The sequence below is a fragment of the Megalobrama amblycephala genome, linkage group LG10, assembly GCF_018812025.1.
Source record: "Megalobrama amblycephala isolate DHTTF-2021 linkage group LG10, ASM1881202v1, whole genome shotgun sequence".
Taxonomy (NCBI): Eukaryota; Metazoa; Chordata; class Actinopteri; order Cypriniformes; family Xenocyprididae; genus Megalobrama; species Megalobrama amblycephala.
The window spans coordinates 3,916,600-3,931,263 of NC_063053.1; the positions used below are offsets into that span (position 1 = coordinate 3,916,600).

Genomic DNA, 14,664 nt, shown 5'->3' on the forward strand with positions numbered 1-14,664 from the left:
TCAACAGTCTGAAACTGCCAAAAAAACACAGCTGATTAAAGGGTTAGTTCACCCAAAAATTTAAATTCTGTCATTAATGACTCACCCTCATGTCGTTCCAAACCCGTAAGACCTCCGTTCATCTTCGGAACACAGTTTAAGATATTTTTAGATTTAGTCCGAGAGCTTTCTGTCCCTCCATTGAAAATGTATGTACGGTATACTGTCCATGTCCAGAAAGGTAATAAAAACATCATCAAAGTAGTCCATGTGACATCAGTGGGTTAGTTAGAGTTTGTTGAAGCATCAAAAATACATTTTGGTCCAAAAATAACAAAAACTACGACTTTATTCAGCATTGTCTTCTCTTCCGGAATCCTTTCCATTGAATTGATTCCATTGAATCCTTTCATCTGTCGGCGTTGGTAATGCACTTTTACGTTGCCGTGGTTGTTTTTGGCGATTAGGACATCCGCGACATTTTGAAGCATCGAAAATACATTTTGGTCCAAAAATAACAAAAACTACGTCTTTATTCAGCATTGTATTCTCTTCCGGGTCTGTTGTCAATCCGCGTTCACGACTCCGCTTCTTCTTCTTCTTCTTCTTTCCTGTTTTACAGCGGTTGGCATCCAGCTTATTGGTGCATTACCGCCCCCTTCTGCTCCGGAGTGTGGTTCACGACTCCGCAGTGACGCTGCTGATGTAAGACGCTGCTGACGTGTTATCCGGTGCGCCAGAGCTTCGTTTACAGTCTGAGGGAGACGCACGCTGTATTCAAGCTATTCTACACTGTTTGTATTTTGGTATTTCTATAGTTTTTAAAATGGTGCGTAGGTGTGCATGTCGCGGATGTCCTAATCGCGTCACTGTCCGGAGCAGTTTTTTTTTTTTTTGTTATTTTTGGGCCAAAATGTATTTTAGATGCTTCAAAAACTTCTAACTAACCCACTGATGTCACATGGACTACTTTGATGATGTTTTTATTACCTTTCTGGACATGGACAGTATACCGTACATACATTTTCAATGGAGGGACAGAAAGCTCTCGGACTAAATCTAAAATATCTTAAACTGTGTTCTGAAGATGAACGAAGGTCTTACGGGTGTGGAACGACATGAGGGTGAGTCATTAATGACATAATTTTCATTTTTGGGTGAACTAACCCTTTAATTGCCTTAAACCAATCAAGTGACTGTCTTCATGAGTGAATCATTGAATTGTTCATTCAAAGGATTCATTCAAAAGCATTGATTCATTAAGTAATGAAACAAGCAACTGTCTTTATGAGTGACTCTTTACTTCATTCACTCAACCGATTCATTCAGGAATGTTGATTCGTTCATTCAACCAATCCATTAAAAATACTAGCTGTGTATTTTCTATTCCCTCATTCACTATTCCCTACATTAGTCCACTAATATAGTTAACATGAAAGAGTGAATGAAAAAGAGTGAGTGAATCCGGTCACTGAATGTGCCAGAAGGGCTGCTGCTTTTGCATAGTTTGTGCTTGCTGTTTTGAATTTGAAACTGGCAGCTCCATTAGTAATGAAAACATTTATATTGAACTCTGTCATGGAAACTACCATGTATATGCCTTAAATAAACAATAAAATGATAGTGCTATTTTGCTGAACCCACAGTTTGGAAAACGGATGGATGGATGATTCAGCTGCGGGAGCCATCTTCTGGCGAGACGCGGGAATTCATTCGGCATGACCGTCACAGTGCATTAAGGGTATTCTGTAGCTGATGGGTGTACATTAGTTGTACACTCGTTATTGCAGTGCATTGTGAGATTGAATGAGTGCACTCGATAACATCCACTATGGTTTCGGACACCACTGCAAATGGCTGTCCTCTCAAATAGTGCCCTATTAAAGGGCGATTTCGGACACAGCCACTGATTCATTCAGAAATATTTATTCATTCAGGAATGTTTATTCATTCACACAACCGATACGTTAAAAACACTAATTCAATCAGGTACAAAACAAGCGACTGTCTTTATGAGGCAGTCATTGAATCATTCACTCAACCAATTCATTCACCAATACTGATTCATTCGGAAACGCCACTACGGCTTATTTGAAGCAATTTCACTGTTGAAGCAAAAACAGACCGGATAATATTGTGTCTAAAATATTATCGTCTCACCTGGTAACGAGGCAGCAGTCGTGAATGATGCTGTCTTCCACGTACAGGCCTCTCTCTTCCAGCGCATAGACGGGATGCTGTTCGTGGCTCCAGGACAGTTTGACAGAAGGGTCGAGGTACGAGGCGGTGCACTGTAGGGGCAAGCGGTCCCCCCGGAACACCAGCTGCCTCTGGGTGGGAATGAGCTGCAGGACGGGCAGCTCCAGCGGTCCATCTGAGAAACAGACACGATGATGGAGAACAGCGCAAATCAGACGGGTGGTTGACATGAAATAGACATACTAAACTCCACCTGAAACTATTTTTATCAGCATTTCCTTTACAATAATTAGATTCAGTCAAGAAAATACATTTAACCAATAGTCTAAAACTGCCCAAAACCAGCTGATTAATCACCTGCCACTCACTTTACTTAATCCAATTTAGTGTTACTAATCCTAAAACCGTCAAATTAAGTTTCATAAACATCCATAAAAGTTGCATAAAATTATAACTACCTGAAACTATTTTGAACATCATTTCTTTTAAAAGGCTAAATGGAATATTTGTTCTTTTGATAAATTTTGGAATTTAAATGTCACACTGCAGGATTATTAAAGGTGCCCTAGAATCAAAAATTGAATTTACCTCGGCATAGCTGAATAACAAGAGTTCAGTACATGGAAAAGGCATACATTGAGTTTCAAACTCCATTGTTTCCTCCTCCTTTTGTAAATCTCATTTGTTTAAAAGACCTCCGAAGAACAGGCGAATCTCAACATAACACTGACTGTTACGTAACAGTCGGGATCATTAATATGTACGCCCCCAATATTTGCATATGCCAGCCCATGTTCAAGCATTACACAAGGGCAGCCAGTATTAACGTCTGGATCTGTGCACAGCTGAATCATCAGACTAGGTAAGCAAACAAGGACAATAGCAAAAAATGGCAGATGGAGCAATAATAACTGACATGATCCATGATATCATGATATTTTTAGTGATATTTGTAAATTGTCTTTCTAAATGTTTCGTTAGCATGTTGCTAATGTACTGTTAAATGTGGTTAAAGTTACCATCGGTTATTACTGTATTCACGGAGACAAGACATTGTCATTATTATTATTATTTTACATTATATTACAGTCATTATTTTCATTTTTAAAAACTTGCAGACTGTATAATGCATAAACACAACTTCATTCTTTATAAATCTCTCCAACAGTGTGTAATGTTAGCTTTAGCCACGGAGCACTATCAAACTCATTCAGAATCAAATGTAAACATCCAAATAAATACTATACTCACATGATATATATATATATAATGTTTTAAATATGAGGGAAGAGCAAAAAAAACTGAACTTAGTTAAAATTATTTGGCAAAAAAGGCAAGCTACAGATTTTATTTTATGCAAAAAACAAATGCATAGAAAACCAAAAAGCTGACACAACATAATCAGTTATTAATATTTCAGTAGTTCTCTCTTGTTTTTGCATGTGTTCATAAATACTTTGTATGACAGCCTGGCCAAAAAGTATGTCTGCACAAGAATTTAATTGAGTTATTATCACAAATAAAACAATTGACACCAAGTAAAACTTATAAAATAATTTTTAATAATATTTGAATAAAGAGTGAAGAGTCAATTTTCCCAGTCCAGACATCACTTTTGGCCACTACTGTAAATAACCCTTAAGCTTCACAGATCTAGTGCATCTTAATTATGTGTCAGATATATTTGTAAACTTTGCACTGTAAAAAAAAAATTGTTGCAATTAGCTATTACAACTTAAAAAAGTTTGCAATAGAATAATTTTTCTGGATTTAACTTGAGATAACTCAAATATCCAAGCTACAACTTTATTTTTCGAGTCAACTTAAAATTTGAAGACAGCACTAATACTTACTATTTTGAGTTGAAACAACTTTTCTATTTTGTTACAGTGTACTCTGAAGCTGTGTTGAAGGGGTTGCTCTGCGCCTCGGACACGGTCATCTCATCTGACTGGACTCTCATCTTGAGCTCTGATCAGATTAACCGCTCCTGCTGGAATGACCCTCTCCACAACTAACTTTATAATGACCCTCTCTGTTTACCCGACTCAGATTCCTCATGACTCAAGACTGACTCACCATCTGATGGACTCAACTGGATTAAAATAGTCAGACAGTTAAATGGACGCAGCCTGAAGTAAAAAATTAGATGGTGTTTTTCTTCAAATATCTTGTGATTTTTTAATGCCATATGACACAATCTGGCTCATTTCTGGACTTTTATGTCAAGCAAAGTGAACAAAATGAGTGCAAATTAATTTTAGCTTGTGAGTGTGCGTGTGGGTAAGAGCTTGTGGGTGTGTGTTTGTGTGTGCGTGAATGTGTGCATGTGTGTGAGTGCGTGTGTGTGAGTGTATGTGTGTGTGGGAATGTGTGCATGTGTGTGTGAGTGTATGTGTGTGTGGGAATGTGTGCATGTGTGTGTGTGAGTGTATGTGTGTGTATGTTTACTTTACAGAATGTAGTGAAATCTGACAAAACATCCTCTGAGAATGTGAAACATCCTCAAAATTAAAAAAAAAAAATCATATAGATGACAAATGTTTTTAGTAAACTTTACAATAAGTTTCCATTTAACATTAGTGAACTACATTAGTAACATTAAAAATATGCATAAAGCATTTATCAATCTTAGCTCATGATAATTTTAGCATTTACTAATACATTTTTAAAATCAAAAGTTGTATGTTAATATAATTTATTGTTAATACATGAACTAACAGCGAACAGCTGTTTTGCTACAGTAAAATTAAAATGAATTAAGTTTTTTTTTTTTATTTAATTCATAAAAAGTAATTTTTGCAGTTTATCTAAACAAGGCTGTTGTATTTCTCAGTTGTGTTTTATTTCAGAGGAGATGCATGTGGTATTTGCAGCACTTTAACCGGTGCGTCCCTCTCTGAATCTACACATCTTTTGTACCTTCTTCAGGCACTCTTGGGCAAATGAAAGAGCGTGGGGATTGTTCTGGCCCCTGAGCGGCCCACGGCAGCTCCTCCAGACCGCAGACACACCAGCAGCAGCTCTGAGCCAAAGTAAATTAATCAGTCGGCCCCAGGGCCGCATATATCATTACAGCACCACTCCTTAGAGACAAGGCCAGCAGAGGCTGCTGTGGATCCCAGCGGAAGAGCACCTGATCTGGGCAGAGGGACGCCGTCATGCCGCCTGCCCACCCTGGAGGACGAGACACAACCGCTAATAAAGTAGGGTGAGTCTGTGTGTAATTACACTGGGCTTCTGCTCCATCTGCTACTCATCACAACAGCAGGGAATAACAAATAAAAGAGACAAAACGTGTCAAAGAATGAAAGAGAGACGGAGAGACTAGTGCTAAACTAAATTTAAAAGACTTGAAAATGTTGCCTTGGCAACTAACTGAAATGAAACTAACTAATGAAGTTAATAAAGTAAAATTAAGTAAAAATGAAATAAAAAAAAAATATTGAAGCTAACAAGAAATGTTAAAAAACTAATAAAAATGACAAAAGCACATACAAATAAATACTATAATGGTATTTATAATACTAATACTAACAGTTAAACTAAAACAGAAAATAAAAATTAAATACAAAATTAAATAAAAACAAAAACTGCATTCCAAATATTGGTAACACTATAATAACTGCATGCTATGAAGCATTAGTAAATAGTTAATTCATCATTTATAAAACATTAATAGACATTAGTAAGCAGTTTATAAATACAGCTATAAATGTTTTATTCTTGATTTATAATGTTTATCTATAATGTGTTTAATAATTGTATTTTCATACTTTATAAATAATCAATTTATCATTTCTAAATTATTACATTATTTACAAACCAGTTATTTAGGAGTTGTCAGAGCTTCATGAGATCATTTAGGAAGTGTAAGTAAATGATTAATAAACTATTTAAACATTCATTTATACATCTTATTATTTAGACATAGTAATAGTTAGTGTGTTAATAAAGCATTTATAAACACACTGAATTCCTACTGCAATTCATGATCAATTCAGGTAATTATAAAACATTTAGAAGTGGTCAGTTAACTATTTTTGTGAGCTCATCTAAAGTGAGGACTGTTTATGCTTTGTAAAGCTTGTATAAATGAGATTTAAAGGTTCAGTGATCTTCTGCACTGCTGTTCTCTAATGTTTTAAAGTTAGTACTGAGATAGTTTTCACACTAGGAATATGTGTTAATAAAGCATTTAATAACACACTAAGTAACTAATACTATATGTCTAAATAATAAGATGCATAAATGTACATTTAAATATTTTATTAATCAATTACTTAAACTTCCTAAATGATCTTTTGAACCACTGACAACTCCTACTGGTTTGTGAATAATGTAATACATGATCAATTTATCATTTCTAAATTATTAATAAAGTACAAAAATACAATTATTACACTCATTATAGATGTGCTTATAAATCAAGAACAAAGCATTTATAGCTGTATTTATAAACTGCTTACTAATGTCTATTAATGTTTTATAAATGATTAATTGATTATTTACTAGTGCTTAACTAATGCTTAACTAATTATTCATAGCGTGAGATTATAAAGTGTTACCAAAATATTATTAAATAATATACTCGTATATAAATAATACTAAAATGACAATGGACTGTAGCAAAGCTACTCTGAAACTGTAAAGCTTACCACCCTATAACTACACAAACTAAATGTAGTTAAACTAAAGCTTTTGAAAAACCGTTTGGAAAAGTAGTTAGTTAACAGTTAACTAACAAAGTAGCTGAAGCTGTTTAAGGGGAAAATATCTTTGACTACAAAATGTCTAGAACCACTAGATGATGTCATGATCTTTGCCATCAGATCAGTATTTATGCGGAACAGAAACAAACATAGCTGCAAGCAGCAATTACGGGGCCGAGCACAAAAACAGCAAAAGAAGCCAGCCAACATGGCTGTGAGCATCAGACCAACTGCAACAATGAGCAATTAAAGACCCATTAAGATCATTTTAGTCAAAAGAGCTGAAAAATGATCAAAAATGAGGATTTACTGGTTCATCACTTTCAACCAATAGGTGGCGCTGTGACCAAATTAATGTGGTATGGTCAAAGTAAGGTGACGGTGACTGATGCAAAGTTTGGTGTCAATATGTCAAAGCATTGCAGAGATACAGCTTCAAGACTGGGTTTTGCATTATGCCTCAAATTCATTGCTCCGGTATACGAAAACGGTTTGACGTATCAACTTGAAATCCATAACTTTTTGTCGGCATGGTCTGAAGATGATACGGTTCGATTTTGGTGAAAATCGGAGCAACGGTCTAGGAGGAGTTCGAAAAAGTAGGTTTTTAAAGAAAAACAATATGGCGGACAGGAAGTTCAGCCGACTATGGCAAATTTGATATCTGTGTTCTCGGCATGACCCAAGGAATCAACTGAGACAAGTTTCATTACAATCAGTTAATATAGTCAAAAGTTATTAGCATTTTTGTAAATTTTGTTATAAGTTTTGACCATAAGGTGGCGCTGGTCCGAAACTTGATGACCCATACTGAGTTTTGTAAAGATACGCTAATGCGTTTGTAAAACACAGCATTTTAGCACAAAATTCAAAATGGCCGACGGCCAAAATGTCCGATATGGGAAAATTGGTTATCATTCGACTCGGCATGATGCCCTGAATCCAACGAGACCAAATGTATGATTTTTGGACAAAACCATCAGAAGTAATAAGCAAAAATATCCTAAAATATCCGCACCAGTAGGTGGCGCTGCTCCGAAACGCTGCATGATGCCTCAGGTCATGCTTGTGATGACATGTACCAAGTTTGGTCTGAATACGATAAAACGTTGCGGAGATACAGCCTTATGTCTATTTTCACAAGCACTACGTACAATTTGTTCGCGTGTTTTACGAAAACAGTGTGAGAAATCGACTTGAATTCCATAACTTTTGTCGGCATGGTCTGAAGATGATCTGGTTCAATTTTCATGAAAATCGGAGTAACGGCCTAGGAGGAATTCGAAAAAGTATGTTTTTCAGAAAATTCAAAATGAATTTTCAGAATTTTGTTTCTAACCCTTACGGTTCAAAAGTTATTAACATAAACATAAGCGCAACTTTGGACAGCTGGTGGCGCTAGAGGGATTGAGTTAGAGAATCCAAATTTGCTATGGACGAAGCTCAGACTGTCCTCTAACTGTGTGCCAAATTTCACAACTTTCCCGCAAGCGGTTCTATGGGCTGCCATAGACTTACAGAGCGGAAGAAGAAGAAGAAGAAGAAGAAGAATCGAAAATAAAAAGAACGCCAACAGATACAATAGGTACCTCCACACCTTCGGTGCTTGGCCCCTAATAAGGGTGGTGGCATTAAACTTGAACAGATACACATACACTGAACATAACTAATAAAATTAGCAAATGAATCTTTTTTGAACCAGTTTACTGAAATGAAACATCTGAGTGAACCGATTCACTCAAATGAATCATACTTCTCTGATATACAGGCGAGAATCAGTAGTGCTGCTAATGCGAACAGCACTATATGATGCCTATGTAGTGTGTCTTAAACGAAGGTAGCTGCCTATGTAGACTGAAGGACGCACATTAGGTTTTGGAACAGAGCGTGATGATCGTCTTACGTAATGTTGGTTTCTGAAACACACTGCCAATGTAAATTGTACATGTAATAAACGTCCCGAGAGCGCTTCTGTTAGTGATCTTATGTTTCAATAATACTTCACCCAAACACACAGCACAGCGCGCTACAGAAAACCACACAGACATAATGAGCGTCAAACTGAGCCTTGGGACGGCGGATCCAGTGGATGAGTGAGCTGGCATGAGTTTTAGTGTGCTACTGAAGCTCTGTGAAAATAACTGCTGTAATTCTGTAAAAGATGATTCCAGCGGTGCCAAAAATCACAAACACTCTCTGCAGTGCGAATACGTAGAGTAATGCTGGCAATACACTTATATGAAACGTGCCAATTCATTTAAACTACACGTACCTCTGTATGACACACAGCATTATGAGCTGTTCTGTTAACATAAAATAAAGCAATAAGCCACAAGGGCCACGAGATACAGATACTTAAGTTTAACAGCACGTCTGTCAGAATGTGCAGCACAAAATAGCATGATAAATCATCTATCTAAAGCATTTTTACATTCATTTACAGCTAATGTGCAGTTGGCTATATACAGTATGTGATATTTCACACAAGGTTCATCCAAAATGATCTCAGAGTTGGGACTGTTTTCTAACATTACATTTTTGTCCATTAATCAATGCAAATTTACTGCAACTCCAGCTATGCAAATGAGGCTTATTGTGAATTGCATGCCAAAATAATGCACACAACAAACGCATAATTCAGAATTCATTCTTACTAAATGAATTCTGACAAAAAAAAATGTGGGTGTGTTTGTGCAATAATAATAATATATATATATATATATATATATATATATATATATATATATATATATATATATATATATATATATATATATATATATTATTAAAAATGCAAAATGTGAAAAAAAATGAAGGTTTTCAACAGTAAAATTTAAAATTTTTAATTACTTATTTAATTCATAAAAATAAATTTTTCTGTTGCAGTTTATATGAACTATGCAAACATCAGCTATGCAAATGAGGATCATTGTGAATTGAATCGGGTTTGTGGTTTACCTGATTTTCATTTTTCATTTCATTTTTTTCAACACACAACTAGAGATGCACCGATACTAAATTCCTCTGCCGATACCGATAGCTGATTATTCAAAATGATATGTATTTCAACTGTATTTCAGCGGTTGAAACACAGATTAGTGATTAGATGAGGCATGATACATTCTGGTAAGTTATACTGTATCTTTCAATATACCTTTTCATGTTCATGCATGTTTTTTGAGATATAACTATTAATGTGGAAGAAAAGACTCACGCTCCATGCTGCCACTTGCTCTACAACGATGTCATGTCACATTTAAGAGCGTCAGAACAGCATGTATTGTTTAAATTTCGTGTTAAAATGGACAGAATTTGAAAACTGAGACTTTGTTTCTTATCAGGAGTAACAAAGCACAGAGCTCTTTGTCATTGGATGGGAAACGCTAAACAAATAATGTTTGATGTTGCAAAAACCTGGCAACCCTGGCTTGAACTACGGGTGATTCATATCATCAAAAAGAGCTAAATTCAACACAAATAATGAGCTAAATCCCCCCCCCCCTTTTGATTGACAGATATAATTGGCCCTGATCATCGGCTCTTTTTAAACAATCAGCCGATTTTATCAATACTGATTGTTGGCCGATACATCTGTGCATCTCTACACACAACACATGCAAAGTTTGCATAATTCTTGTGGGGATGTTTTTGCACTATTTTTTTTTTCTTCAAAAAACGCAAAAAAATAAAGGTTTGCAACTGTAAAATCTAAATAAATATTTATTATTTCATATAATTTATTAAAATTAATCTTGCAGTCTATATAAACAAGTCTATTCTATTCAGATGTACTTGCATGACATGTATTTGCAGCACTTTAAATTGCAAAAAGATTTTTAGAGTTGGATCTCTAAAATCATTACATTTTTGTCCAATGGTCAATGCAAACTTCAGCTATGCAAATGAGGCTTATTATAAATCGAATCGGATTAACAGAAAAGTGTGGGCGTGTTTGTGCATCACCTGTTTGCCTAATTCCTTTAGTGAATCGCATGCTACAATAATACACACAAAAACAACGTCATCAGTGGGAATAATTGACTCTTACTAAATTCCTACGTAAATTTTATCACTCAAGATAATAAAATTCACCAAATATATATTTAATCTATTTACATTATTTTAGCATTGCAGAGTAATATTGTGTCAAGTCTTACCACAGGTGAGCTGGTGTTCCTGAAGGCTGCGGAGCTCCAGTCCATGTAGACGGCTCGGATACACACATACGGATTCATTGCCCACACGCACAGACTGAATCCTGACCCACGACAACAACCAGCGCAGCTGACAATCACAGAACAGATAGTCTGTGCCCATGCTCCTGGAAACACACAACAACAAGCTTTAAAAAATCATTCATATTCAGTAATATTATCAATTTAATGCACTGACACTATTAGATAAGAACAGAATTTGAACTAAACTGAGTAACAACACTAACTTTGCAACAATGACACGGTTATTGAACTGGACTGAATCAACATTTAACTGAAGTGATCTGAATAATGACACTATTGTCTTCTTAGAGCTGAAATTTAATGTTTCATAATTGATGAACATTATCTTTGTGGGGTTTTCATCAGAAATTTTCATCAGAAACATGTGTGGGAACTCATTTTTGCAGTTTAGCTTCAATTATTGTTCATCTTGGACTGGAAAGAGAATTTTGAGCTCTGAAACTTTCAGTAGTTTTTCATAGTACAATCAAATCATGACCCATTTTAACAGATTTACACGTACAAAATAGTGCAAATCTTACAGCGCTCTGAGGGAAGGCACGTGTGTGAAAAGCCCCTCCGGCAGTGTGGAGAAAATATTCCCAGACAGGTTCCTGAAAGACACAAAGACGTTACACAAAAACCTCTAAGACAATTCATGCCAAGGCATTAAAACACAACTAGAACATAAATTATTAGCGATAAACAGGTCCAAGTGCTCATAAGAGAGAGATAAAGATATATATATATATATATATATACACACAGAGAGAGGGAAAAAGAAACCGCACTCACAGTTTGGAGAGGCGGCCAAGGTCAAGAAACATATCAGCAGAGAAGCAGCCAATCCTGTTGCTGGAAAGATCCCTGAGGAAACACACACACACAGACATAGACACAGACACACACACACACAGTCTGTCAGCTGAGATAAATGATCTGACATCAAACACTAGCATCAAAACCTTCAAACTGGATTCTGAATATATAAAGAACTGTGTGAATGTTTGAGCATAAACACTCCACTAACAAAGTTATTTATTTCGATACCAGTGTTGACCTTTCCTGACCTGACCTCTGGATCAGCGAGATTACTAAACAACACATTAACCCAGACACAAACACATAAACAACTTCACAGAATAGAAAAATCTAATTCTTCCCTGTGCAAAACTCACTGTAATAACTGGTGGTTGCCAAGGCGTTACTATGCAGTTGTTGTGGTGATCTAATTGCTCAGGGGGTTGCCAAAGCGTTACTATGCATTTCCTGTGGTGATCTAATGGTTTTAAAACATTACTCAGGTGGTTGCCAAGGCTTTACGATGTAGTTGCTGTAGTGATCTAATGGTTTTAAAACATTGCTCAGGTAGTTGCCAAGGCGTTTATATCCAGGTGCTATGGTGACCTAATGGTTTTAAAGCATTGCTTAGGTGGTTGCCAAGGGGTTACTATGCAGTTGCTGATCTAATGGTTTTAAAGCATTGTGCAGGTGGTTGCCAAGGCATTGTTATGCAGTTGCTATGGTGATCTAATTGTTTTAAAGTATTGCCCGGGTGGTTGTCAAGGTGTTACTGTGCAGTTGCTATGGTGACCAAATGGTTTTAAAGCATTGCCCGGGTGGTTGTCAAGGTGTTACTATGCAGTTACTATGGTGAACTACTGTAACAGTTTTAAAGCATTGCTTAGGTAGTTGCCAAGGTGTTACTATGCTGTTGCTGTGGTGATCTAATGGTTTTAAAGCATTGCTTATGTGGTTGCCAAGGTGTTACTATGCTGTTGCTGTGGTGATCTAATGATTTTAAAGCATTGCTCAGGTGGTTGCCAAGGTGTCACTCTGCAGTTGATATGATCTAACAGTTTTGAAGCATTGCTCAGGTAGCTGCTAAGGTGTTACTATGCTGTTGCTGTGGCGATCTAATGGTTTTAAAGCCTTGTTCAGGTTGTTGCCAAGGTGTTACTATGAAGTTGCTATGGCGATCTAATGGTTTTAAAGCATTGCTCATGTGATTGCCAAGGAATTACTGGTTTTAAAGCATTGCTCAGGTGGTTACCAAGGTATTGCTATGCAGTTATTGTGGTGATCTAATGGTTTAAAGCATTGCTCAAGTGGTTGCCAAGGCATTGCTATGCAGTTGTTGTAGTTGCTCAAGTAGTTGCCAAGGTGTTGCTATGCAGTTGATGTGGTAATCTAACATTGCTCAGGTGGTTGCCAGAATGTTCTGTTATTAAAACCTCTTTAATATCTCTTTAATAAAGATTAAATGGAGAGCAAATTGAGTCTTCTGTTGAAGTCTCCTGCTTCTCATGAAAAACAGACCCCAGTAATCTCACATGTGTCTCCTCTAGAGTTTCAGAAGATCTCAACAATGTCTCAAATCGTATAAACTCAATATGAACATTTCTCATCAAATTCTTCCTAGCAGGGTTATTTTAGAATTATTTATTTGCTATTATAGTATTATATTAATATACTTATTATTCACTTTTATTTTCATATTTTCAGTTTTAATTTAACCTTTAGTAATTGTGTTATGTGCTTTTGTATTTATATATATATATATATATACAGTATTTATATAGTATATATATATATATATATATATATATATATATATATATATATATATATATAGGTTTTATTTATTATTTACTGGAATTTTACTTTTAGCAATTTTAGTAATATACTTTATTTCAGTTAGTTGCCTTTTCTAACTTTCATTTAAGTTTAAGTGTTACATCTAATATTTATATTGGATTTGACTTATTTTTATTTATTTTTTTATTTTTATTTTAAATTTATGTCAGCTTAATCATTAAAATCATTTTTAAGTTTTAGTTAACAATAATAGCACTGCTTCCAAGATCAAATGATCTGACTATTATATGACTATGTGAAATATTGACTCCTTTCTATATTTTTATTTCTGCTGTTAAATTAGCGGGAGAAACATCTGAGACAGAGTTTACATTAAACACAACCGAGTCTCCATTAAATCACTCGAGCAATGAAAGAGCAACCGCTGAACACCCGGTTTCTGCATCCATAAATGACCCGGTTACTCTTTATCAGGCACATTTCATCTAAAGAGACGTTCACTGAGGTAACGGGACCCTTGAGGAAAATAAGGGTTAAGTGCTTTAGGAGCTGGACTCTAATCTTAGTAACTCGCCAATTACTCCTACTTGAGACTGAACCCACGACCGGCGCAGATCCTGAACGTTTGGCAACCGCAGCGACGAACCTCCAGTGATACGAACAAACCTTCCATTCAATAACTCGACGTGAAGCATAACTCGGCAGCTGTGGTGTGTTGTGTGTGTGGTTTCATGCCCGCTGTAATGAGAAACATGCGCTGCTGCGGTGCAGTGGGAGCGGTTCAGTTCAGTGCTGTAATCATCGGTTGCGAGCTCTTAAATTAGACCTGCCGCTTAAATTATACGCGTACAGCAGCCTGGCACACACACATCCACAATCAGCCGCTCAAATCCACCAATCAGTGTCACATTAAACCGTCCACACGGCTCCCGTTTCTCCTGCCACATCTGTGCGTTGAG

At 36.1% G+C, this 14,664-nt stretch overlaps 1 protein-coding gene across 1 annotated transcript in view; it reads right to left on the reverse strand.

Moving 5' to 3' along the window:
• The window catches only part of LOC125276501 (adhesion G protein-coupled receptor A3), a 160,000-nt gene that overhangs the window by 113,820 nt on the left and 31,516 nt on the right, over positions 1 to 14,664 (reverse strand). Inside the window, exons 4-7 of the mRNA XM_048204028.1 lie at positions 11,903 to 11,974; positions 11,650 to 11,721; positions 11,048 to 11,211; positions 2,140 to 2,353 (exon numbers count right to left, since the gene is read on the reverse strand). Coding sequence (XP_048059985.1) covers positions 2,140 to 2,353; positions 11,048 to 11,211; positions 11,650 to 11,721; positions 11,903 to 11,974 — 522 coding nt within the window. The remainder of the gene's footprint in view (positions 1 to 2,139; positions 2,354 to 11,047; positions 11,212 to 11,649; positions 11,722 to 11,902; positions 11,975 to 14,664) is intronic.